General features: G+C 45.9%; 1 protein-coding gene across 1 annotated transcript in view; it reads right to left on the reverse strand.

Moving 5' to 3' along the window:
- The window catches only part of CASQ2 (calsequestrin 2), a gene marked incomplete at its 3' end in the record, with an annotated part of 62,923 nt that continues 37,622 nt past the window's right edge, over positions 1-25,301 (reverse strand). Inside the window, exons 6-11 of the mRNA XM_082615084.1 lie at positions 22,231-22,361; positions 20,572-20,617; positions 14,016-14,070; positions 3,187-3,287; positions 1,186-1,260; positions 1-219 (exon numbers count right to left, since the gene is read on the reverse strand). Coding sequence (XP_082471210.1) covers positions 1-219; positions 1,186-1,260; positions 3,187-3,287; positions 14,016-14,070; positions 20,572-20,617; positions 22,231-22,361 — 627 coding nt within the window. The remainder of the gene's footprint in view (positions 220-1,185; positions 1,261-3,186; positions 3,288-14,015; positions 14,071-20,571; positions 20,618-22,230; positions 22,362-25,301) is intronic.

Below are 25,301 nucleotides of genomic sequence, written 5' to 3' on the forward strand. Positions count from 1 at the left end.
CTAGTCATCATCGTCATTACTGTCATCATCATCCTCTTCGTCAGAATTGTCATTGTCATCATCATCATTGTCGTCGTCATCCTCTTCATCCTCTTCATCTTCGTTGTCATCATCCTCAGTGTTTATCTTCCCAGAAAGCACATCCTCAATCCAGTCTTCCAGCTCCTCAGCTGTGGGCAGGTCATCACCATCTGGAATCTCCATCCAGACACTGTCAGCCTGCAGCCAGAGACAGAATGAGTGAGTGCACGAAGGATCAGCAAGGCCAGGGGGTTCCAAGCAGCTGTGCTGAGTGGGCTCCAGGTCACTTACGCTTATCAGGAATATGTGCACACTGTTAAATGGAAATGCTTAGTTGCAGAATGGTGTGTGTAGTATCCTGTTTGTGCAACATAAAAGGAAAGGTGTATTCCATTGCATATATATATATTTTTTTCTATTGTATGTATATATAGCCAGTTAGCAATGTCCTTTTACCCTGTTGGTAGATGTTCAGTCACCTGGGAAATTCTACATTTCTTTATTTTGTAAACTACTTTTAAAATTAATAATAATAATAAAAAATAATAATTTAAAATTCTGCTTAAGTTAAAACATTTTAAAACAGAACAGTAGGATACAAGGTGAAAAGCAAAAGTATTTCTGGCTGCCCTAACCCCATCCCTAGTCTCATTGGTGGTAGTTTCATGGCTGTCCTACCAGAAGTTTCATATAGATCCTATATATCATATATATCCATATATTCATGAACACACACACACACACACACACACACAATGGTGATTGCCTCCATGGGCTTCTGGACCACAGCTGCCCCATCACCCATTGAGCAATAACAACTCCTGGTGTGGGTTCCCTTGTGTAAAGAGACCTTGTTGGGCTTTGGAAGAAAATACAGGATAGTTTACTTGTGTGGAAAGTTCTAAATAGTCAGTGAACCAGGTTAGGCTGGCTCCAAAAGCAAGGAAATGTGCCCATGGAAGAGAACCATGGAACAATAGTCTGGGACCGGCTCAGACTAGGACTGGGCCACACTAGCAAGTCTCCTGAGCTTTGGCAAGGCCAAGGGTCCTGCTCATTTCACACGGGGCCAGACTCCTATATGTGATCTCATAGTCTGGGCTGCATGGCAGAAACCAGCGCAGGCTGAGGGTATCCGAGCAAACTTTCATGAGGTATACTCACATCTGTAACATTCACCACTCCAATCTGTGGCTTGAATAGGTCAATCTTGAAAGTCTTTTCCCAATAAGCAACAAGCTGTAGCAACAAGAAATAAAATTAGACAGCAGGCAGAAGGCATTCCCTGTTAAAGCCACTTTTTGTGGCTGGACCCACCTGCCATCCCATCACAGTAATTAGGTCACCATTGGTTAAAGGTCTCCAAAACAGCTGTGGGCACTGAGGAAATTGAAGACTTGGCCCCAGCGTTCAGCACTTTAAATAAACATGAAAAAAAAAGTCATAACACAAACTGTGAAAGCATGTAATATAAAAGCTTCTACAGCTGTAAGGAAGAATATTACAGAGATAGTCCAAAGCTGATTCCCAAGTTACTTGTGGCTCTTTTACAGTTTATGTGTGGTGAAAGAGCCATTTCCCTCCACCTCTCTTGCAATGTCTCACTTAAAAGTCCCTTACTTTGCACCACTCTGCTCGTGAGATGCCCGGGAAAGCAGTGGTGTGCTGTAAGTGGGCACACGAGTAAGAAGAGGGCTTCTTCATTCAGCCAGACTTGGGTTCCATGAGGACTAATCTCTGACTAGGGCAGGACTAAAAATGTAAGGGGCCATGGGGCTAAGAAAATGGAGATATTCAGTGGTAGAAAGTCTCCCAAACATGGGACTTCCCTGGGGGTCCAGTGGTGAAGAATCCGCCTTCCAATGCAGGGGGCTCAGGTTCAATCCCTGGTCGGGGAACTAAGATCCCACATGCTGCAGGGCAACTGGGCCCTCGTGCCACAACTACTGAGCTCTCACGCCTCAACGAGAGAGCCCGCGTGCCGCAAAACTGCAGAGCCCTCGTGCTCTGGAGCCCGCGTGCCACAACTAGAGAGAGAAAAACCTGCACACCACAACTAGAGAGAAACTCGCTAGAGAAGAAGCCCGTGTGCCGCAACTGGAGAGAAGCCCGCACGCCGCAAGGAAAAGATCCTGCATGCCTCAGTGTAGATCCTGCGTGCCGCAACTAAGACCCAACACAGCCAAAAAAAAAAAAAAAAAAAAAGAAAGAAAGAAAGAAAAAAAAGTCTCCCAGACAATTATATGGTCTCATGGGGACTGGAAGAGTATATCTACCACTTACAGCTTTAACCTCTCCAGCTGTCATTCTTTTCACCTGTAAGATAGGGATTATAATAGTCTGTACTTCACAGGGTTGTTGAGAGGATGGGACGAGATGATGCATGGAAAGAATTTACCATCGTTCTAGGCAGATAGTATATTAGCTACCCTCACTATCATTACCACTGGGCTCATGTACTGTACAAATTCTGTTTATTCTCTTTAAAACAAAGCATAATCAAGGATTCCTGGCCATTGATCACTGACCCAGCAAGAGTTTGGGCTTTAAGGACCTGGGAGAACATGCTGAACAAGACAGGCAGGGTCTCTGCCCTCCCTGAGGGTTTTTTTTTCTTGGCTGCGAGGCTTGCAGGGTCTTAGTTCTCTCACCAGGGACTGAACCTGTGCACCCTGCAGAGGAAGTGCAGAGCCCTAACCGCTGGACTGCCAGGGAATTTCCAGCAGAGGTTGTTCTTAACTCTATGCAAAATGTTCATCTCTGAACATTTATTACTTAGTAACTCAGGTTGCCTCAGAGCGATGGTCCCCACCCAGAAAATGAAAGAGGTTATAGCAAGGGGTGGTGTGGTGGGGGGGTGATGGGGAGCTATGGAGCTGCTGGCAGAAGATTTTCACCCAACACCCTTGAGTGGGCCCTGCAGAAGGACTTCTGGCCTCTAGGGGGTGAGAATAATAAGTCTAACCATGTCAGGTAGGCACCAGGCCCTAAGTTTTATGTTGCCCCAGGGGCTAAGATCTCCCACAGTGTGTGGGGACAGCCACTGAGCTTCTGCAAGTGCCCCTCCTATTTCACATCCTCCTTCATGCATCCAGGTCTCACACTAAACACAAACATGAGGCTGTGAAGGTGGCCAAGGATGGGGCCCCAGTCTGAGCCACTCACCAGAGGAAAGTCATCTGGGTCGATCCATACAATGCTCAGGTCAGGGTTGTCCGTGTTGTCCCGAGCAACCTGCTTCAGGATCTCCAGGAACTCGTAGCCATCTGAAGCAGGATTCAAGAAGGTTGAGTAAGCCCTGTGCATATATGGCTTCTAATGTGGAGAGCAGAGTGCCGTTTTTCCACAAGTGTTTCTTAGACCATTTGGTGCATACCCTCAATTATAGGATTATTCTATAAAATGAGTCAGATGAGAACTCCAGCCACAAAGTAGTTTATTCAAAGGAAACAATAAACATTTTGAATAAAGAAATTGAAAGTTTCCCAGGGAAGTGTCTGGTTGTAACTGAAAGCTAAGTTCCATTTGCTAAATTGCATATGAAAATTGACCAGCCTTGCATCAGAAAGTGCAACCCCAGAACAGAGAAACTCCTGTCCGGTCCTCAGTACTCTGTGCCATCTCTTAAAACTGATAATTTATTGATACTATCCCTGAGGGTTCCCCATAGCATTTGCTCTATGGAGCAAGAACATTTAGCCTGGATCCTCAGTTTTCTACAAACTGGAGTTCCTATAACCTTCAGACTAAGTGGGCTTCTGACTGACAGTTGGTTTCAAAGCTTTGAGATAGTAAATAGGGTTCCCTCCCCTCGTCACCATTTCCCTGCATGCTCTGCCATCCCTTTATTCAATTCGAAGCATTCATTGCCCCCCAGGGGAGGGATGATTCATAAGAAAAGCAGAGACAAGCCTCAAAAGACCAACTCATAGCTTCAAGAGCACAGACAGCCTAAATCTTGAAGAAATGAGAAAGATGAACTTTATATCATAGACAAAAATTTTGGAAGAATGTTCAGTAAGAGAAAGGATAGCCTAAACCCTCAGCATCACTGCTCCACTCCCAGCTAGAAGCAAAGAGTTTGGATTCTGGCAAGTCCCTGAGAATAAGCTCTGTGCCTGTGTGTATGTGTTTGTGTGTACATGTGCACATGCTCGAAAGCAAGCCCATGTGTCCATGTAGAGAAACTCCACAGTTTCAGGGAGTCCCAGAGTATAGGGGATTCGTGCTTTGTTTTAAAACTCATGAAAATGGAAAGACCTCAGATTCTCTTGGCGAATCCTCTGGTGCAGGAGCACTAGGGCAGAGAAGAGTGTAAGGAGGCCCCACCGAGTTCTCTGTGGTTTTGAGGAACACGGACAAGGCTAGTGGAGGGGGCAGATCTGAAGATGTCCAGCGGTTGGGATGAAGGGGACCAGTGGTGACCCTGGCATAAAGCTAGAGTCCAGACAGAATGACGGACTTCTCTGCAGATGCCAGCATGGATAGGTGATGATGATAACTCTGACCAGATGCACACTTCACCCATCATACCTGAGAACCAGCAAGACACCAGATCCCGAGGGACGGTAGGTGGGGGAGGGGAGACCATTAATTGTCAGACCCAGTTTCCTCCATCCAGTAGTAAAATTTAGGTTCAGTTCTAGAAAATAAAGTTGTATCTCTTGCATAGATGGATTTGTGGCCTGAAATTTACCTTCTATATAAGCAACTAACTCACTCACTATTTAGAAATTCAGTACGACAACTGCTCTTTCTTTGTAAAAGTTTCCTTCTTTTGATGGGGGCCCCAGCCATTCTAAGCCCCTCTCTGTGGCCTCTGTTGGACACACCTCTCCTCTCTCCAGGCACCCTAGCCTTTGTTTGGCTACCTGGGGCCTCTTGGGAAAGGTTTTTCTCTGCACTTTCTCATACTTAACATATTCTAGGCAAAATGCACACTCTTCTTAGGAGCTCTGCTTTGAGTGGGTGTAGTCTCTTTAACTGTAGCTGAATCACACTAAAGATTCAGACTAGGCCCCCTCAGGCCTTGTTACCTGGAAGGCAGAGCTACCCTGCTAGTATAGAAGAGGGTCGTTATGGCCGGCAGCCCACTCCAGCAGAGATCCGGGTGACCTAGGTGATTTTTCCATCTATGCTCTGAACTATATGACAAATTTGATTGTAGGACAGACACTTGAGATGGATGGGGCCTTGTGTTTTAGTGCTCATTATCTATTACTGTAGGGGTTGGGGTGGAGATGGGGGTGGAGGTAGGGATATTCTTCTTGCTGCCTGATGTGTGGCTGAGAAAGTCAAGTCCCTCCAGAGTGCCACTGGCTGCTGCTACTTGGACACTATGGATCTTCCTTCTCTGGGTGTGTCGCCATGTCACAGGACAGGGACTATGGTGCCACCTGGGTTATCTGTGGATTTAAGTATCATTATACACAGACTGCAACAGGGGATTTCTCCTCAACAGCTTCAGTGACTGCTTTCAGCAGCCGAGAAGAGACGGATGGCAATAAATAAGGTGATGCTGCCAGTACTCTGGGAGAGGAGAATCACATGTGACAAATCGGAAATTCACAAAGAGGATGACATCCAACCACACAGACCCGAATTCAGGTAGAAAGTAAACGTGAAGTGCAAAAGACTAACTCACATAAAGGGAAGGCAGAAACTGTCTAGGCACAGTGTTGTAGAGGGAGAAGATCTGCACAGAAGCCAAACACACAAGATGGCGCTGTGGTTTTCTGACGGAAAAACCCACATAACGGGATTTGTGAATAAGAATGTACATACAGGGATCGTTTCTATGTTTTAGAGCAGGTTTGGAGATGAAAAGAGAAAGATTGAAGGAACAAAAACTGAGTCCTGCAAGAAACATCAAATGGATTGGAGTTTTCACATAAACAAGAGAAGTCAAAATTGTGGCTTAATGCCTGTTTTCAAGAATACAAAAAGTTTTTGTGAGGAGGATGCTCTTTGTGTCTATGGAGGAGCAAGGAAAGCTCAAAAAACGTGCCCAGAATAAATTAATAATTGAGTTGACAAAAGCTGGGGAAGTTTCTTCCGGAGTCAAGGGCAGCTTTTCGGTGCTCAGGATGATGGATTTTATAATGGGCATAATCCTTCTGCATCCCTGAATATTTCCAAGAACAGAACAGAACCTGTTCTTTAGGGAGGGAGCCCAGCATGATGTTCAAACACACGGGCACTTGGGGCAAACAGTCCAAATCCTGGGTCTGCCATTTAGAATGTGACTTAGGGCAAGTTATTTAATGTCTTGGTTTCTCAACTGTAAAATGGGGATGATAATAATAGTACCTATTTCATAGAATGACTGTTAGTTAAATGTGTTAGTGTCTCTATGGCACATAGTAAGGTTTAGCCATTATTCTTCTGAAATGCTCTGACATTCTTCTGCTTGAATACAAGGAACCTGGCCACTCATCTGTTCATTCAATGCATATGTCTTAAGTGCAATGATCTGGGCACAAGGGGGCGGTTAGACACAGTCGCGGCCCCGTGTGTCAGAGAAGACATACTCCCAGGCAGTTACGCCAGGAGGTGGTGTATCATGGAGCTATTCCTTCTGGCCCCTGTTGCTGACTCAGTGACTGAAATCTGCAGGGGTGGCTGTACCAGGTGGTATGACTATGAGAACCTCGCCTCAGTACATGGTTAAAGCACGGTTTAATTACTTTGTTTTAAAGTCATTAAGCTAATCTGGATTTTCCTGATCCAAGGCTCACAAGCCCCATACCGTTCCCCCCATTATTCCCCAGCCTTGAATATACACCTGTTGGAATGGATTCTCATTCATCTGGAAAAGCGGAATTAAGGCAGTCACACTGGCCTCACATGGATTCAGTCGCTAACATTTTAAGTTAGAAGTTCAGTTTCCTCTTAGGGACAGTAACTATTTCTTTGTAAAACAGGTGAGCTGGAAAAGGGACACATCTGCTGTGGACCCTCCCTTTTTGACCAGGAAGGCAGGTGTAGGAAGCCACATTTCGCTTTTGTAATTGAATGTGAAGCAGAAGACAGTTCACAGTTGCAATTATATGAATGAATGAATGAGTTTGAAATTAATGACTTTTATCAGTGATAAAAGTTTCCTTTATCAGTGATATACCCAGCTAAGAGGACTTTTAAGATTGTGGCCATGTAGCTCTCAAAAGGAATAGCCCATAATTTTTTTCAGAGGTAGGTTAAGAAAAAAGAGGAAATATTATTTTGAAATTTGTAGGCTAGCAGTTATTTCACCATTGAAACTAGAGGACGATTCTCTGCAGTCATTAGTTAGAGAAGCAGCCATTTTCAAAGCCAGAAGGGACTCCCAAACATCCCACAGATTCAGACAGCTGTATAGCCCCACCGAGAACATTTGTCTGTCTTCTCTCTTGAATGTTTCCAGGGCTGAGCCCCTTGGACCTCCCTAAAGGTCCACTATAGAGTCAATAACCCAGACAGACAAGAGTCGTTTTCTTGCATCCAGCTGAAATCTCCTTTTTTCTCAAGAAGTTCATCTCCCAACTTCTTCCTTTATGAACACAGGACATTGTTCTTTACATGCAGGAAGTCTGCGATCATGTAGCCCAACTTTGATTTTATGAGTATTTCTTGAGCATTTACTGGCTACTGGCTACTGAGTCCTTTTGTATTTAATCTTCACATCTAGTCCTGATGGAGGTTAGGAAGATGTTTTCATCTCCATTTTAAAGAGGATGAAGTTGAGACACAGGGAGAGTACTTGACTTGCCCAGCATCGCACGCCAGCAAGTGGCAGAGCTAGGATTCTAACTCAGGTCTTTGGTCTGCAGGTCGAGAGCCGTTTCCACAATCCATCTGTGGTCTCCACATGCCTACCAAAACTGCTGCATCTTCTTGCTCGAATTTGTGCTTGAGATCCCAGTGCCCAGTGTGAAAGCTTCAATGTGAAGGAAGCAAGGGCAGGGGCATGGGGAGACACCCGGGTGGAGAAGGGGGCTGGTGGCCGGCCCCTGCCCTCCCCCGGAGTAGTCAGGGTCCCTTCCCCTCCTTCTAACCTGCCGCTAAGCCACACACTCGCCAGCTACAGCCTGTTTGGTTGGCTGTCTCAGCGATTTCCCTGAGTGCGCCTGGAATCTCAGAGATGGCCCTAACTAAAGAAGAGGGGCCCGGTGATGTGAAAGCTGTGACTCTGTCCCTGCCACACGGGCCTGGACCCTGAGATCCCACGACCCAGGGTCGAGGGCTCAGGATGGGCCAGGTTTCCCACGGCAAGCCAGAGACCTCTGGGAATCACATCCTGTGGGAGGGGAAACCGGTGATTATGCTCTCCTCCTTCCCAGGCAGAGAGAGCCTGGTGGGAATGAGGCTGCACAAGCCCTGGGGGACCAGTTCCAGGCCAGTCGCAGCCATGTCAGGAGCCAAGGCCTGTCTGGCAGAGACACGTGTGTCTCAGACCAAGCAGTGGCCCCGAAGTAACAGGCCCAAGCCCTCAGCGTGCTGCCCACCAGGCTCTTACACCATCCTCTGGACCCAACCTCGGGGACTGGTGGTGTTCATTCCATAAAGGCACTGAAAGACCCTCCCTGCCGCCACACCATGTGCAGTTTTGGGAGTCGGGGTCTCACCCCTGGAGACAGGCCTAGGCTTGGGAAGCCGGGCTGTTTGGCCCGATCCTGTGGCTATTGCTTCTATAGCAGACGACACACATAAGCAGGCATCACGCAGCTTGGAAGTTGTGTCTGGGGTTTGAAGACCCTGCACGGGTCACTTAACCTCTCTGGGGCTTCCATCTCATCGTCTGAAGATGGAGAAAACAGCTCCCTTATTACCTTGGGGGCTCATTGATAATAATGATACCGCTGCGGGCTTCCCTGGTGGCACAGTGGTTGAGAGTCTGCCTGCCGATGCAGGGGACACGGGTTCGTGCCCCGGTCCGGGAGGATCCCACATGCCATGGAGCGGCTGGGCCCGTGAGCCATGGCCGCTGAGCCTGCGCGTCCGGAGCCTGTACTCCGCAACGGGAGAGGCCACAACAGTGAGAGGCCGGCGTACCACAAAAAAATAAATAAATAAATAAAAATGATACTGCTGTTACCATGTGTGGCATTTGCAGAAGAAACTGCAAAGATTTTCTGTCTTTCTTTCCCACTCCATCAACATTTAATTCATTTCAAATGTTAATGAGAGGGATTCATTTTTTCATCGGCAGGAATGTTCTGAGTGTCCACATGTATTAGACCCAGGGCCAGGTGCTGGGACACGAAGGTGTGGAGGGCAGTCACCTGAGAGGTCCCCTCACAGACAGGCCCACTCAGTAAGTGTGGAAGTCTCAGAAAGCTGCGGCATGGCATCTGAAGCTGGGCCGTTTGGGAGCCTAGGGAGGACAAGGTTGGGAGCACCTCCCAGACAAGGAGAGTCACCCAGGCACCTGTTAGGGTGAGACATCCACTTAGAACAGGGGGACATTGTGTGGGCCCCATGGTCCTGAGATGGCACCTGCGACATCAGAACACCCTGACACTCCTTACTACAGCCCTTCTTCTCTGCTGTGTCTCCTAGCTCTCAGGGCCCAGCATTGGTGGAAAAGTCCAGCGGTACAGCTTTGCAATACAGAGGAGCATAGGTGGTAGTTATAGAGCTTGGGCTTGGGGCTGGACTGCCTGGGCTGGGATCCCAGTTCTACCAGTGATTAGTCACATGACCTGGGGATGCTACTTAACTTCTCCATGCCTTTGTTTCCCTATCTGCATATCGGGGAAGATGATAGTGACAGTACCTACTGCATACAATAGGGCAGCTGTGAAGATTAAATGTGCTGATATTTAAGGGCCGGAACTACGTTTAGCATTTAGCAAGAACCAAATTTTAAATTTGACAAATCAAATTTAAATTTGGAAGCTCAGTTAAGCAGTTGCCTATTTGAGGCAACAGGTGTCAAAAACATTTTCCAAGAAACCGAGGCTGTTGAAACTCGGTTGGAACAAGGGCTTGGAGACTTTGATTCGGGGGCCCTCACTGGTTGTGTTCCACAGGCGCAGACGGCAGCCGGTTCGCGCATTTCCAGCTTGTTAGTGCTAATATTGCCAGTGCCCTTGGAGGATATCCATCCAGCATGCGCTCACGTAGAAACGCCACTTTGTGAACCGTTCCGACTGTTCTAAAGAAGACGTCAGCCTGATGCAGACACATCTGGGGGCGGCGGGGGAGACTAGTTCATTTTCAAACCTGTCAAACAGTAGCTCTGGCGGCATTCTGAGCGCAGGAGCTGAGAGGAGGCTGTGGAAGAGGAAGCCGGGCCGCACCACAGGGCACCGGGCAAGACCAGAGAGCTGGAAATGTCCTTCCCAGCCAGGCCCGCCTGCAGGGGCAACGGGGATGAGAGCTCACCGCAGAAGAGACCTAGCGATTACGCTCAGGGCCGGAGAGCAGACACTGCAATCCCTGAACACAGGCTCTCGGCTGCGAATGTCAGAACCGCTGTGAGAGTCCTTGGGAGACCCGAGTCACTCAGACCTTTGTTATTGCTGCTGCTGAAAAATCGTAGATTCCAAAATCGGAAACATCAGTGGGGAGGAAGTTTGACTTTTCTTCATTGATCGGGCGCTCAAGCTTCCAGATGGCTCCGCTCGCTCTCCTCACTCCCTCTTCTTTCTCCTGCTCTCTCGGCTCCCTCCGCCCCGATTCCTTGCAGCGGCTTTGCGCATGCCCAGAGCCTGCAGCTGGCTGGGGAGTCCTGGAGACGGTAGTGTGGTCAGATGGACAGTGACCAGAGGAGCCAACCAGAAATCTAAGCTCCTGTGTCCGCTGTGCCTCTAACCGTGTGATCTCAAGCGCGTCGTTGAACTTCTCTGGGTCTTTCAAATGTTGGAGGTGCAGGGGGTGGTAAAGGACAGCAGAGAGGAAGGAGGGCAGGCTAAATGGTCACCCAGACGTCCTCAGGGGTAGTACTCCGAAGGACCGGCAGACACAAGGCAGGGCCTTGTGGTTCAGGGTGCGGCTGGGGAGCCAGACAGCGCTGAGCTTAATTCCAGCTCCAGTGCTTCCCAGCCAGTCAGCTGCTCTGGGCCTCAGCTTCATCAGTTGTAAAGTGGGAATAAAAGTAGCACCTCCCACATGGGGTTGCTATGTCACCTAAGCATACAGCAAGTCACCATCATCATCACCTTCTTCCTCAGAATCATAATGAATTCAGAGGTCAAGAAAGCCTGATAGAATTTGAATCTTGGCTTGGATACATCGAGTGATTTGGGCAAGTCATTTAACCCTTAAGAATCACTTTTCTCATCTGATGCTGGGATGATAATTATTATGCATATATCACAGGGTGGCTTTAGGGACCAAATAGGACCACCTCCATAAAGCTCACAGCACAGTTCCTCCAGACTGTTAGCTCTTTAAGGAGAGCTGTATTATTTTCCTGGATGTATGACCCATTTTCTTTGGCGAGGGGTTTGGTTGGCGCAGTGGGCCACATGTAGCTTGTTAGCAAAAGCAAGGTATATGAGGAAGTACTGTCTGGGTAGGAATGAAATTCCTAGTCCTGCAGCCAGGCCCCTCTGGCTTGGTTACACATCAGTGACCTGAGAGTAATGACTGACTAGTCGCAGAGTCAGGGACTTTCACGGAAAAGCCTTTCCCTTTCCCAGCCCTGAGCAGGCCAGGCCCCCCGCCCCCGCTACCCCTCCCCCCCTCCCCCGCCACCCCCCCCAGGAAAGATGCTGTGAGCTCCTCCCCCTCCCCCCACCCCTAGCGCATTTCTTCCAGCTTCCCAGTAACAAGCCCCAGCTTGGGCTCCTTTGGGGCAAGACACAGCTTCGGGCCCAGGGGTGTTTGTGCAGGGAGGAGGTGGAAGTAGTTTCTGGAGCTTGATTCATTACAGCAGCAATCTCGGTCAAACAGGTTCTTGCAACCTCTCGGAGGCCTCTTTGTTCCATTGTTCCAGAAAGCCAGACAGGCCTCCCTGCAATCCTGGGAGGGGGAGGGGAGGGGGGAGAGAGGGCGGGGGAGGAAGCCCCCTGGAGTCTGGCCAGCAGGCTGCTGCTGATGGCGATCTCATCTCTGTTCACACAACACCAGGGATCCCATTCTGTTTGATTATAGCTTGTAAACCTTGGGCAACTGGCTTTCTTTGCTATTTTCTTCTCCAGGGGCTGAGGGGTGGCCAGAATCTGTGGAAAAAAGCTGGAAGCATACTGGTATTTTTTTTTTTTTGGATGCAGGCTAGATTTTCTTGAAGAGTTTTTCCAAATCTGCAAGTCAATGATAGGAAAGCTGGGATATCAATGGACATTCAAAAAATTAATGAAAAAAAGGGAGAAGGAAGCTTTCAGATAATTTCCAGCATACATTTGTTTTTCATACAATGGAATATTATTTGGCCCTAAAAAGGAATGAATTATTGATACATACTACATAGAGATGAATACTGAAAACATTATGCTGAGTGAAAGATGCCAAGCACAAAAGGCCACATATTACATGGTTCCATTTATATGAAATATCCAGAACAGTCAAATCCATAGAGACAGAAAGTACATTAAGTGGTTGCCAGGGGGCGGGGGAGAAGGGAATAGGAATGGCTGCTAATGGGTATGGGATTTTTCTGAGGTGATGAAAATGTTCTGGAATTAGAGAGTGGTGATGTTTGCACAATTTTCTGAACATACTGAAACTGCTGAATTGCACACTTTAAAAAGGTGAATCTTATGGTATGTGGATTATATCTCAATTTTAAAAATTGCATGATAAAACCTTTGGGTTTCAGCCTGTAAGAAACTATGGAGGCTGATAGTGTGTTACCAGAAAACAGAACAAAACCCAAAAAACTACTGGTCAGACAGTGAAGAATTGGGCTCAGTCTCAGTCAGTCATCTGCCTATCTAATCATCTGCCCGCAGGCATTTATTGAGCATTTACTATGTGTCAAGGCATGGGCAAGAACCAGGTATATATTGATGAATGAGACAATCTGTCCCTCCTTCATGGCCTCCCTCTAGCTCATTGTGCCCTCTTGGGCAGTTTGTTGAACTTCTCTGACCCTTTGTTTCCTCACCTGTCCCTATGAATGTATAAGAGGCTGAGGTCCTAGGAAAATACGACACAATTGTATCTTACCTGGAACAGTGGTTCCCAACCCCACGGTGCATCAGCACTTGCCTCAGAGCCCCGTGAACTGACAGGTGTCTGAAGGTCCTGTTTCAGTCAGCCCCAGGTGGCTTTGTGGCACTATCAGGTTGGGAATCCCTGCCCAGGCACCTCATAGTCCAAAGCCTGACTGCTTAGCCATCCTAAAGGAAGTTCCCTGCCTTCTCTGGTTGCATTCTGGATTGTCCCAGGTCTTCCAAAACACACTTCAGAATCACCACTTACACCTCCCTTTGGGGACCCTTTATTCACAGAGCACTGCTGAAGAGACCCGGCATTTTACCACCTGCAAAATTAATTTTTCCTGCACTTCACTTTCCACTGGCGTTAAAAAGAGTGAAACCAGGAAAAAGTTCCAAAATAAAACAAAATTACACATCCATTTATAGGGTCATTTTGTACTTTAGAAATAAGCTGCTAGTTCTGCCTAGTTCTCATTATTTGGGGGAATATTTTCTATGAAGTTTCCTAAGCACAGACAATATTTTTCAGACCAAAGGGTACATGATTGTTATTTTAAGGTAGGATTGTGATTCACATAGGCTAGGTCACAACATTGGTAAATGAACTTTAAATGTGAACAGATGTTTACACACACACACACATCCTTAAAGCTAGGACGTTTTAATATCCTCAACCTCAGTACTTGGTGCTTCTTCCTAGTTGGGCAGGTAGGCAGAATGAGGTTCAACGTTCTGTTAGCTGTGTGCACGTTGGAAAGTGGAGTCGTCCCTAACAGGTGACCACCAGGGGGCGCCCGATACCTTGTGGTTGCGGAAAAACTGGAAGTGACGGAAGACAGGGTGAGGGCTGACAAAGGTGAGAGGTCAGTCAGGCTTAAGGTGCACAGGAGCAGACAGGGGGCTTCCTACCTGGATCACTTCTCTCCGCAAAGGCCACAATGTGGATCCCGTTCAAATCATCTTCCTATGGGAGAAAAGAATCAAAGTTACTCCCCTGGGTAGAGAGGTACCAAGGACAGACTCAGAGGCTGGAATGGAAATGGGAGGTGGTGGAGGGGGGTGGACGCAGGGGCACAGAAGAGCCGAGCAGGGCATGCATTCAGGACAGGAATACTGATGAGCCCCTGGGAGGAATGTGTGGAGTTTGGTCAGTGGGTTTGCAAGACAGGAAAACACCAACTGCACACAGACATTAGCACTAAAGGGGCCTCACCCCGGTGGTCTGGTGGGTCCAGGAGAGCAGCAGTAAAAGGAAAAATGAGGAAGAATGTAAGTCTGGTTCATCAGGAGCTCTGAGGGCAACAAGCATTCTGGACACAGCTCAGTAAGTGCGCATGTCCGTCTGTGTTCTCAAGAATTCACCGCCAGCAAATATAATCGGCGATATACCAGATTATGGAAACTTCCGAATGCTGCTGACAGATCCTGAAGCTGTCCCCAAACAGGCAGCAGACAGGACTCTATGCGGTAAATTAGGATGTGGGTCTGTTTTGGTCACACGAGGATCATATGCAAGTGTAGTGCTTCCCTGCTAAGACATCTCTTATTGAAGAAGCAGAACCTGTGTGGTCAGTAGGGGATGCTTTGCTGACTGTGACCTCCAGGTTGTTTCCTTTGGGTCCTTTCTGCTCTGGACCCCAAGCTTGCCAAAGCAGGCTAGGCCTCTAAAACATGTCATGAAAGTGGGAGGCTACAGGGAGAGTCTGGAATTTGGAGTTAGGGAAGGTTGAGGGTGTGACAGTAAAAGTGTGTGTGGATGTGAAGGTTGGGACGAGGTAAAGAATCTAGAGAGAGTATTTCAAATCCATGGACAAGCAAGTGGCATTCCATGTTTCTATGTCCTGGGCAGAAAGGACCATATATATGTGCCTTGTGTCTCCTCTGCATTGATTATTCCTGCAGAAGGAGAAGCGGGAGCTTGGAGGGTCCCCTCTTTGGGAAATGTGATCCTCAGAAGACCTGGAGAGGAAGTTGTGTGAGAACGAGGCACCGGGGACAAATCCAAGTGGATATGATTATCACTGACACCAGCAGAGGGATTCACTGGATGCCCTGAATGTGTCATATCAGAATCATCCTAGGGAAAAAAAAAAAACTCCAGGCATCTCAACCCTCCCATGATCTCTGTTTCCATTTCAATTGATTTTAATGCTGGTGCAATCCTATCTAAATGCTAATTTTTTCCCCTTTGAGTTTGGAATGGACAAAAACCTCCAAATAGTCTAAGAGAGATTAAATGGAAAATATTATTATTAAAAACAAGAGAGTAGGCACTGCCATGGTCAGACTCTCTGGGGAATTGACTTTTACAGATAACGTGTGTGTGTGTGTGCATGCGTGTGCATGAGTGCAGGTTTATTACGCAAATCTGACAGCAACCAGAAGGAGAGTCTGAGTTTTCACTATTTTACATTTGCTATTATCTCCAGACAGAATATCCTGATCAGTTCTCATTAGGCTGCCCCGTGTCTCTGTCTCCTGCCATCAGTTGGAAGTAAGCAGTGTTAATTCTGTTCATTTCTGTGTGCCCTCCTTGAATGCATTTGGAAATTGGTTTTAGAATTAAGAATCCATATTCGTTTGCTAAGAGGCTGCTTATAATACGGCTGTCACTCCCCAGGCCTGAGGTTGTCCCTGGATGGAGAGCCATACGTAACCCAAAGAGAGAGCCTGTCTCTTTGTGGGTCTCAAAGATTCAGCCCACAAACCTGTATTGAACACCTGCAAAGAGGCAGGCGCTGCTCAGTGCCAGATGTTTTCAGTAATAAACTCACAGAGCAAGAATCCATGGACAAGCCCGTAAGTCAGGGTTACTCAATGAGAATCCAGTGTCCATGGGGGGAGGAAGAGCCGAGCTGACCATCCACGGGCCTGAGAACACCCCAGGGGCTTTCTCTGAACCCCACAGCCTTTGCTGCCCAGATCACCCATCCCGTTTAGTCATCGCCTTGCCTTGGAAATAAGCTTTTTTTTTTTTTTTTGCGGTACGCGGCCTCTCACTGTTTTGGCCTCTCCCGTTGCGGAGCACAGGCTCAGCGGCCATGGCTCATGGGCCCAGCCGCTCCGTGGCATGTGGGATCTTCCCGGACCGGGGCACGAACCCATGTCCCCTGCATCGGCAGGCGGACTCTCAACCACTGCGCCACCAGGGAAGCCCGGAAATAACCTTTTTAATTGCACAAATCTCTTCTCAACCAGATGGCAAGCTCTCTGAGGGAAGGCATTATGGCTTAAAATAATAATGATGATGAAAATGGAGACAATAATATTTGCCACCCTCTGTATCAGTACTTTGTAAATACATTGTTTCTAAATCTCAAATCAAAGTCTTATTCCTATTCAATGCTTCAAGAATTAAGTGACTTACCTTAAGGCATGAGATGGTACGTGACATAACTGGGATTCAAGCCAGTTCTGTCTGGCCCCAAAGCCCATGCTCTTTCTCACTGAAGGGGTCCAGAATAAGCCACTGTGGCATAAAAACTATTTTGGCTGAAGGCATTTGAATTCCTGAAATCTTTTATCTGCCTAAAAGTAGAGCCTCCCCAAAGAACTTGATATCACTCTAATTTTCTTTTCTCAGATAGACATTATCACAAAACTATCATATCTGCCATCTCTTCTCCTAAGGGCCCATTTATCTTTCCAAAAAGTCATTTCGTTCTCCCAGAAGTGCTCCTCTGCCCTTACCCCGCCCCATTCCCCATTAAGATGGTATATAAGCCCCTCCTTGAATCATGTTTGTGAACTCGCATGCATAAATAGCTAATTAAATCTGTTTTTTTTTTTTCTCTTGCCAATCTGTCTTTTGTCAGGTTAATTTGTAGGCCCTAAGAAATGAACCTAAGAGGGTAGAGGAAAGATTTTCCTTCCTGACGTTACAAACAACAGCAGAATGGGCTCCATAAATCTATTGTCTCTCCACAGGTTTTGCAGAAGATGTTGTGAACTCTGGTCAGTGGCTCTTACTTAAGTTGAAAGAGGCCAAGAAGGGGCTTTTATACAAAGTGTCTGAGCACTAGATCCCCCAAAGAAGTGGAAATTTGGGAGTTACTTTGGTGAATACCTTACTCTAGATTCCCTAGCACTTTGTATGTCCCTCTGTCATAGCAACAAGCATACTGGGCTGGTGTTGTATTATCGTGACTGTTTCATCTACTCAACCTTGGATTCCTAAGGACAGGACAGCAAGGCTTATTTTTATAACCTCTGTACTTAGCACAATGTAATAGGTTCTTCTTAATGTTTATTGACTTAAAAAAAAAGAATATAGTGATAAAAATCTTACATACCACTTGAAGAAAATTAGCAAATATTAGAGATACCAAGGAGAAATGAAACATCAATTACCCACCAATCAGATAAATTACCACTGTTCATATTTAACTCTGTTTCTTTCCAGTCTTGGTTGAATGTTTGCTCTCATGTTGAATGAAGAAATGCAAAGGAAAAAAAGAAGCAGTTAAAACTGTCAGACTCCCTAACTAAGGGGCAGTGAAGTGGTGCAGAGGCTCATCTGGAGGAGATCTCTGCCCCCCTCTGGGAACTACTTTCCTATTGCAACCAAGGGAAGATTCTTTTAGAAAGAACTGCTGACTCCCATTTCTGTGGGCTTTTGCTAAGGACTCTGGCTGACCACTTGCTAGGATGGAGAGCTGGTGGGAAGGTGGAGTCTCAAAGAGGAAGGACAGGTCAGCATTGGGTCTGGACCGCCCTGCTCTACCTTGACATTCTTTGAATATTCTAAATAAATAAATAAATAGCTGTCTGATTTTCACACAGCAAATATTACTAGGAATAATGTTTTTAGGAATAATAAGTTATGTGTCTTCTATGATTTGCTGCTTTAAAAACCTGTAGCGTTTGGGAGAGAAGAAGGTCAATAGTTGCTTTAGCTCTACTTAGTTTTACTATTTTATTTAAATATCTTGCAATGTCTAAGGAAGTGGGTATTGAAGATAAAGACTTTTAAGTTCATGAGCTGGTCACTTTCCCCAACATGTGGGGTTTAAGTTGCTATGGCCAAGTAGCCCTGGAAGATGCTGCTTTGGGGGTGGGCACATGTGGATGGGTTGGGGATAGGCAGAGGGGTTCCCCAAAGAGCCTTCTGACAGACTGATTTCTGTTCCTCCTTTTTCAGGATGTGAAGATAACCCTGGATGGCCTGTCTTGCCCTCCCTCCCTAGTTGGAGACTTGGATGAGGGGCTGACTAGGTCTGGCTAGGGCTTCTGGGGAATCATGTGGGTATTCCATGATGGGGTGTTGGAAAGGAGTAAACCAGTCTGGTTGCCCTTTTCTCTACCTGGTTAACTTCAATACACAGCCCTTTCCCAACTAGAAAACAATTGAGTATATAATAATGTGAGCCATCACTGTTATCTTATAGTATAGCAAAAGCTGTAACTTACTAAGTGAAAAGAAAGCAGAGAATGGGTTCCAGTGAAGCCAGGCAGTGAACTTTCTTTCTGAACATCTACCTCCGATATGGGAGAGAGAGCATTTCTTCAGGGCAGTGTGGAGGATTAGGGGTGTCTGTGATCAGAAGGAGGGGACAGGACATCTCCCGCTATGGTGTGGTGGTTTGGGGTGTGATACTGCTATGTCAGTGAGGAAAGGCGTGAGAGAAGGGTTCTACAATTTTGCAGTGTCTCCCTTCCAGGAGCCTAGAGACTTATCTTTTAAGAATGAACAAAATAAGAAGAAGAAGTAAAGATAAAGGCATAGCAGAACAGAACAGTAATAATCACTCTTGATTTAAAATGGTACCTTGTGTCATGAAAGAAAAAAACCATCACCCTCTTCCAGATTAAAGGCAACTGAAGAAACAACAACCAAACATAAGCCTGTGATCCAGGATTGGATCCTGGGCCAGGAAAAAACAAATGTTTTCTCTTGCTATGAAGGATATTAGTGACAACTGGTCAATTTAAACGTGGAATTGTATTAGTATTAATTTCCTGATTTTGATAAGCACACTATGATTATGTAAGAGAAAGTTCTTGTTTTTAGACAACTTCTGAAGTATATAGGAGCAAAGGGGAATTGGGTCTGCTACTTACTCTCAGACAGTTCAGGAAAAAATCTGTATATCTATCAAGAGAGTGTGTGATAAAGCAAAAGGAGTAAAATGTTAACATTTGGGGAATCTGGGTAAAGAGATCATGGAATTCTTTGCACTATTTTTTATAAGTCTGAAATTGTTTAAGGTGAAAAGTGAAACTTTTAAAAAGGAATATTATTTTCAAAGCACTGTTATATGCTTTTTTTTATTTTTAAATCTAATAATGAGACCTCCTAAAGGTTAAATTTTTGAAAGGTTTAAATGTTAGGAAAAAATGTTTCTATTGTGCTGTGTTGTTCTTCAATAGTCCACTCCTCTGGACCAGATCATTTGCCTTCGGTGTGAAATGTTTGTTCTACCTTCAGACATCCAAAGAAGTTACGTGCCAGTAAAACAGAAAGTGTCAAGTTACTCCACGGTTCTGTTCATCTGTCACTTTAGACTCTGAGTTAGAGAGTAAATATATGCCTCCATGTTAATCCCTTTCTGCTCCCTCCCCGCCAGAATGTTGCCTTATGGGGACATGGCCCACTCTAGGAGGTATACTGGAGAAATGAGATGTGGCTCCAGGTGGTCTAAATTTAAGTCCCAAGATCTAATGTTTATTAGCTATGTATCCATGAGTAATTAATTTAATCTGTATGATTGCCAGTTTCCCCAGGAAGCTAAAATAATACTTGTTCTATATCACTTTCTAGAACTGTTGAGAGATCCAAGTAAAAAGATGCATGAAATGCTTTGAAAAATGCTCCATAGACTTTGGTTGTTACTGTTTACAGAATTTTGTATAAAGCTGGGAGGTGGGGGGGGGAGTGTATCTCCAAGGCCCTCTTTCTAATGCAATTTGACCCACCTTACATCTTGTCCATGACACAGACCTAGGGGACAGTCTGACTCAGCATTTTCCAGTGCCTTGAGTTGACATTTACAAAAACAGCTACCATGCATTAATGGAGTACCCCCTATGTCTGGGTTCTTCACACCTTTCATCCTTATAAAAAGCCTGATTTTAGATATAGAAATTAAAGCTCAGAAAGGCCACGTGACTTGATCTAGGATGCAAAGCTACTAGGTGGCAGATTGTGGCTTGAGCTCAAGTCTGTATGTAACTCGTGGTCTGAGCTCCTCCTACCATGTGACCTTGGGTCTCTGGTGGCCAGTGAATGAAAGCCAGTAGAAACTCTAGGAAATGAACTCAGAGATAGAGTAATTTTGCCTACTGGCCAGCCCAGAAGAACTGGGTTGTAACTCAGTGTGATATTGTCCACATTTCAAATTCTCCACCATCCAGACATCCACTCCAGGCAAATAAGACTTGGTTTGAGTTTTGGAACTCAAAGGGGTATTCCTCCTGGGGAATATACCCATCTCTACAAAGCAGAATGAGTTTGCCACTTTCTTACCCATGTTTCAAACATATCTTCTGGGCGCAAGCGACGTAGAGTGGGTCTGAAAAAAAAAAAAGATGAGCTTTTTTGAGTAGGGACTACCTCGGCTGACACCAAAGCCTCAGCACAGTGAAACGTAGAATGAGATGTTGGTCCATTTTCAAGAGTGTCTACATACCTGTTTTCTCCCCTAAGGAGACAGAGCAGGTTGACCCTGTTGGGTCACACACAGAGCTGGGCCTAAAGCTCTCAGCCTTTTCATGGGCCCATTTGATCCAAGGATTATAAAATCTATTACAAATAATGGGTCAGAGGGCACGGAGTCAGCTCACTCCCAGGCCAAGAAGCCATTTCCCTCCTCACATACAGCTGCCACTCCTGAGAACCCAGAGCAGGCCCAGAATGAGGAGACCCAGGAGAGAAAACAGCCCAGAACTACAGTTGTTTTATCACCAGGGTCATCCATCAAAAGCCCTTTAGGGATGTTTGGAGGAGCAGGTTGGATCTATCTTTTGCTCATGGTTTCATTTCTTTTTGAATGTTGACAAATACTGTTAGACATGTTGATATTTGTTCCTCCAAGTGCTGCATCCCTGTAGGGACCAAGCTGACTGGGTGATGGAATCATGATGCTCCATGGTCAATGAACCTATGTGAGCATGTGGAGGGGAGGGCGGGTAGGTGAGAGGGTGAACCACCACCATATTCCATGTTCCAGTATTGTCCCTCCCTTAAGAGCTGGGGTCAGCAAACTACAGCTGGTGGGTCAAATCCAGACAATGGCTCCTGTTTTTTTTTTTTTTTTTTTTTTTTTTTTTTGCTGTACGCGGGCCTCTCACTGCTGTGGCCTCTCCCGTTGCGGAGCACAGGCTCCGGACGCACAGGCTCAGCGGCCATGGCTCACGGGCCCAGCCGCTCCGCGGCATATGGGATCCTCCCAGACCGGGGCACGAACCCGTATCCCCTGCATCGGCAGGCGGACTCTCAACCACTGCGCCACCAGGGAGGCCCCTGTTTTTATAAATAAATTTCTTTTGGGACAGAGCCACACCCATTTATTTACGTATGGCCTGTGACTGCTTGCACACTATAACGGCAGAATTGAGTATTTGCAACAGAGACCATCTGGCCCATAGAGCCTGAAATATTTATTATCTGGCCCTTTGTAGAAAAAGCTTGCTGATCCGTGCTAGAGCTGGTGGTATCAACTATTCCTCTCCCAGAAGTTCTATGCATAAAATGTTCATCCTTGACTAAGTTACTCAACTACCCTGAGCCTAATTCCTTGATCTGTAAAATTAGGATGATAATAATTACCCCATAATGTTGAAGAGTAGGTAAAATAGTTTCCAAAAGCACCTAGCATAGTACTTTAGGAGGCTGTCACTAAATCACTATCATTATCATTATCATTGTAGAATTTACTTACATTCCTCACTGCAGGGAGGTGGTCTAACCTTGTTTGCAAGTGTAGACCCATATTCAGAAAATATAGCAACATCCCTGCCACTGATCAATGACCAACAAAGCCACACTACTGAGTTCAGTTCTGCTTGGTTACTAACTCCAGGTTGTTGCCCTTGGGGGTCTGAAATTGTAGGACTGAGAGGCTTTTCTCCATCTCCCAGGCCCTGGATCCCCCCTGCCCCCACCCCTGCATGCCATCTGGGACACCTTTGGTGCTCCTTCACAAACTCCACAAGCTCCTCTTCTGTGTAGGGTTTGTCAGGGATGGCAATGGGCTCGTCCATAAATGGCTCATAGAAGTCAACCTCATTCATCTTCAAGGACAATTTCTTTGCAACCTGTAACAGTTAGAAGTAAGACAATAGTTTCCTTGAACACCAGTCTAGAGTAGCAATGGGTTGTCCAGCTACAAGTGTGTGTGTTCTCTGCAAAAGACATGAAAGTGTATGCATGGTTTTAACTTAAACATTGAAATGCTAGGAACTCATCACCTAACTCATCGATCCACCTGGCTGGACTGATCTACTTTTTTTTTTTTTTTTTTGCGGTACGCGGGCCTCTCACTCTTGTGGCCTCTCCCGCTGCAGAGCACAGGCTCTGGACGCGCAGGCTCAGCGGCCATGGCCCACGGGCCCAGCCGCTCCACGGCATGTGGAATCTTCCCAAACCGGGGCACGAACCCGTGTCCCCTGCATCAGCAGGCGGACTCTCAACCACTGCGCCACCAGGGAAGCCCTGAACCGATCTACTTTTGTGATCAAAGGACAGATAGACAAAAAACTTCTCTGGCAAATGAGATCCAATCAGGGCCAGAGAGCAGTCAGAATGAAAGGTGGGAAATTTAATTCCACCATCACCATCACTCTACTGTATTTGCCAGGGGCTGGAGGAGGAAGCAAATGTCAACAGATCATGTTCAGTGTCCTGGGATGTATGGATTTAATTGAATCCGTTTTGATAGAACAGGCAATTGACAAAAACCATTTAAAGCATACAGGTACTCAGATCAGAGGCCAACCCAGTAATCTGTCCTCGATCAGCTCATAAACCCTAATTGCTATTTTGGTTAAAGCATTGGCCCAAGGGTTGTCTCTCAGTCCTGGGCTTGTTTTATGGTTTCTCAGGCTCTGGGAACTGCCTGGTTAGTTACCTGTCAGAAGGTGACCCACCATCCTGGTTTGTCCAGAGTGGAGGGGTTTCCCAGGATTCAGACTTTCAGTGCTAACACTGGGATAGTACCCAGCCAGCTGGGATGAGTTGCTCATGCTGTACCAAATAAAAAGCATGGGGAGCCAGTCCATAGCCTGGGAGCCATCTGCGCTCTTCATTAACGTGGCTACGTGGTCTGGTCAGGGCAGAATGGTTGCTGTGTTCGCCTGCAGAGCTGCTGAACTCTCATCTCCTTTTGTGAAATGATTTGAGAGGCCTGGAATGTGCAATGCTCTGTAGAAAACCAAATGCCATTCTTTTCTAGTTCAAAGCCGTGGTCCAAGAAAGCACAGGGATGAACAGTGGTTCCCTTGAAAATAAAGAGGAATTGCCTAAGAGCTGACACCCTGTGGTGGTAACCAACAGTGTGGAGGCCCAGGGCAGCCGTGACTAATTGGTGAGGGGGAGGAACTGGGTGTTACATAAGCTATTACACAAGGAGGTCCATTCTGAGCACACACTGGTATCCCTATGGCTTTTGTCGTCAATTGCTATTCATCCAGGTCACTATATTCCAAAAGACATTTCTTAAGGACTTAAGGGAAAGAAATACCAACATCCTACTCAGAGCTAATGAAAACAAGCTGTGTTAAGAGCCGCAGTCAAAGAGATTTAATGGTCATGTTGATTTGGTTTTAAAGGACAAGAAGGTGTGGGGGTTTTTTCTTACTTTTTTCCCTCTTCAATGGGGTGGGGGTGAGGAGTGTGGTTGGAGGAAGGGAGGAAAGAGCAACTCTACAACCACCGTTTGGGTTTACACACAGTTCTTCACAAAGCTGGGCCCATCATAGAATGGGCTTGAAAATGACATTGGATTCTGGTTTTCTGAGTTCACTTACTACATATCTTAGGAACCAGGAAACTGTGTTTATATGAAGTAGGACGTGAGCAGATGAGCAAAAACAAATAATAGCAAACATATGGAGGGCTTACTATGTGCCAGGCACTGCTGCAAAGTGTTTTCAGTTGATTACTTTATGAATCCCCCCTTTGACTGTATGAGGTAAGAACTATTATTATACTTATTTTACAAATGACAGACCTGAGGCACAATTTGAGTATGCAATTTGTCAAGCAGAGTGTTCTCAACTAACAATTTGCCTCCGTTCCAACTTTCCTTTCATCTGAAAACTACCTTCTTCTTGACACTGTACAGAAAGGAATTTTTGTCCCTTTAAGTATTGCCTTGACACTGCGCATGTCACAGTGAGAGGTTTCCTTCTACCTCTTGTAACACGTTCTCATCAGTTCATCCCTAGCACAGTCTGCCAGAACGAAGGCTTCCTGAAGGTGAAAAGGAGCTCATCAGACCCTCCATTGAGGTAAGCAGTGGAGATGCACCTATGCACGTGAGTGTGCATGTGTATGTGTGTGTGTATGTTAGGGTCTGTAGTGTTAAGACCATGAATGTAAAGTTGGATTATGATGTTCGTAAATTTAAGTCTTTGGAACCCTGAGCAAAATTTTCCAGAGACCTGTTCACTATATCCCCATCACTACCATAGAATTTCCTCATTTCGAATCTCAGAGAATTCCTTTCTTCCATTCTTTTAATTGTATCTTGGATGGTAAAGACTGAAGGAGATTTGATTGATTGAGGCATTGATTCTTTCATTCCTTCAATAAATATTTAGTGGGGTCTACTATATCCAAGGTTCTGTTCTGGGAGGAGACCTGTTTCATGGATGGTAAGAATGGATTTTACTATTAAAAACTCAAGAGGTCCATATAATGAATTCTTTTGTACTTAAAAAAATAGTAGGAATGGAGTATGCCAAAGACAAGAAAGTTACAAAGTACAATTTTTTTGACAGTTTCATGTGTATGAATTTTGATAACAGATGTTTTTCTACAAGTTAGCAAGCCATTTTGGTTGTTGCAGATGAAAACAACTCAATGAATTTAGGTCTTCTCAACATCTGTCTCGCCCATCAACTTTGTTTAGAGAATCACAGCTTCTTTTGGACCAATATGGTTCAAAAAATGATTTTGCTTCTCACTGTTCACTCCAAGAAAAGAACAGGCCAGTGGGAGATAGCATGAGATGATTAGAACTGACATTTTTCAGG

The sequence above is a fragment of the Mesoplodon mirus genome, assembly GCF_964341445.2.
Source record: "Mesoplodon mirus genome assembly, chromosome: 3".
NCBI classification, from domain to species: domain Eukaryota; kingdom Metazoa; phylum Chordata; class Mammalia; order Artiodactyla; family Ziphiidae; genus Mesoplodon; species Mesoplodon mirus.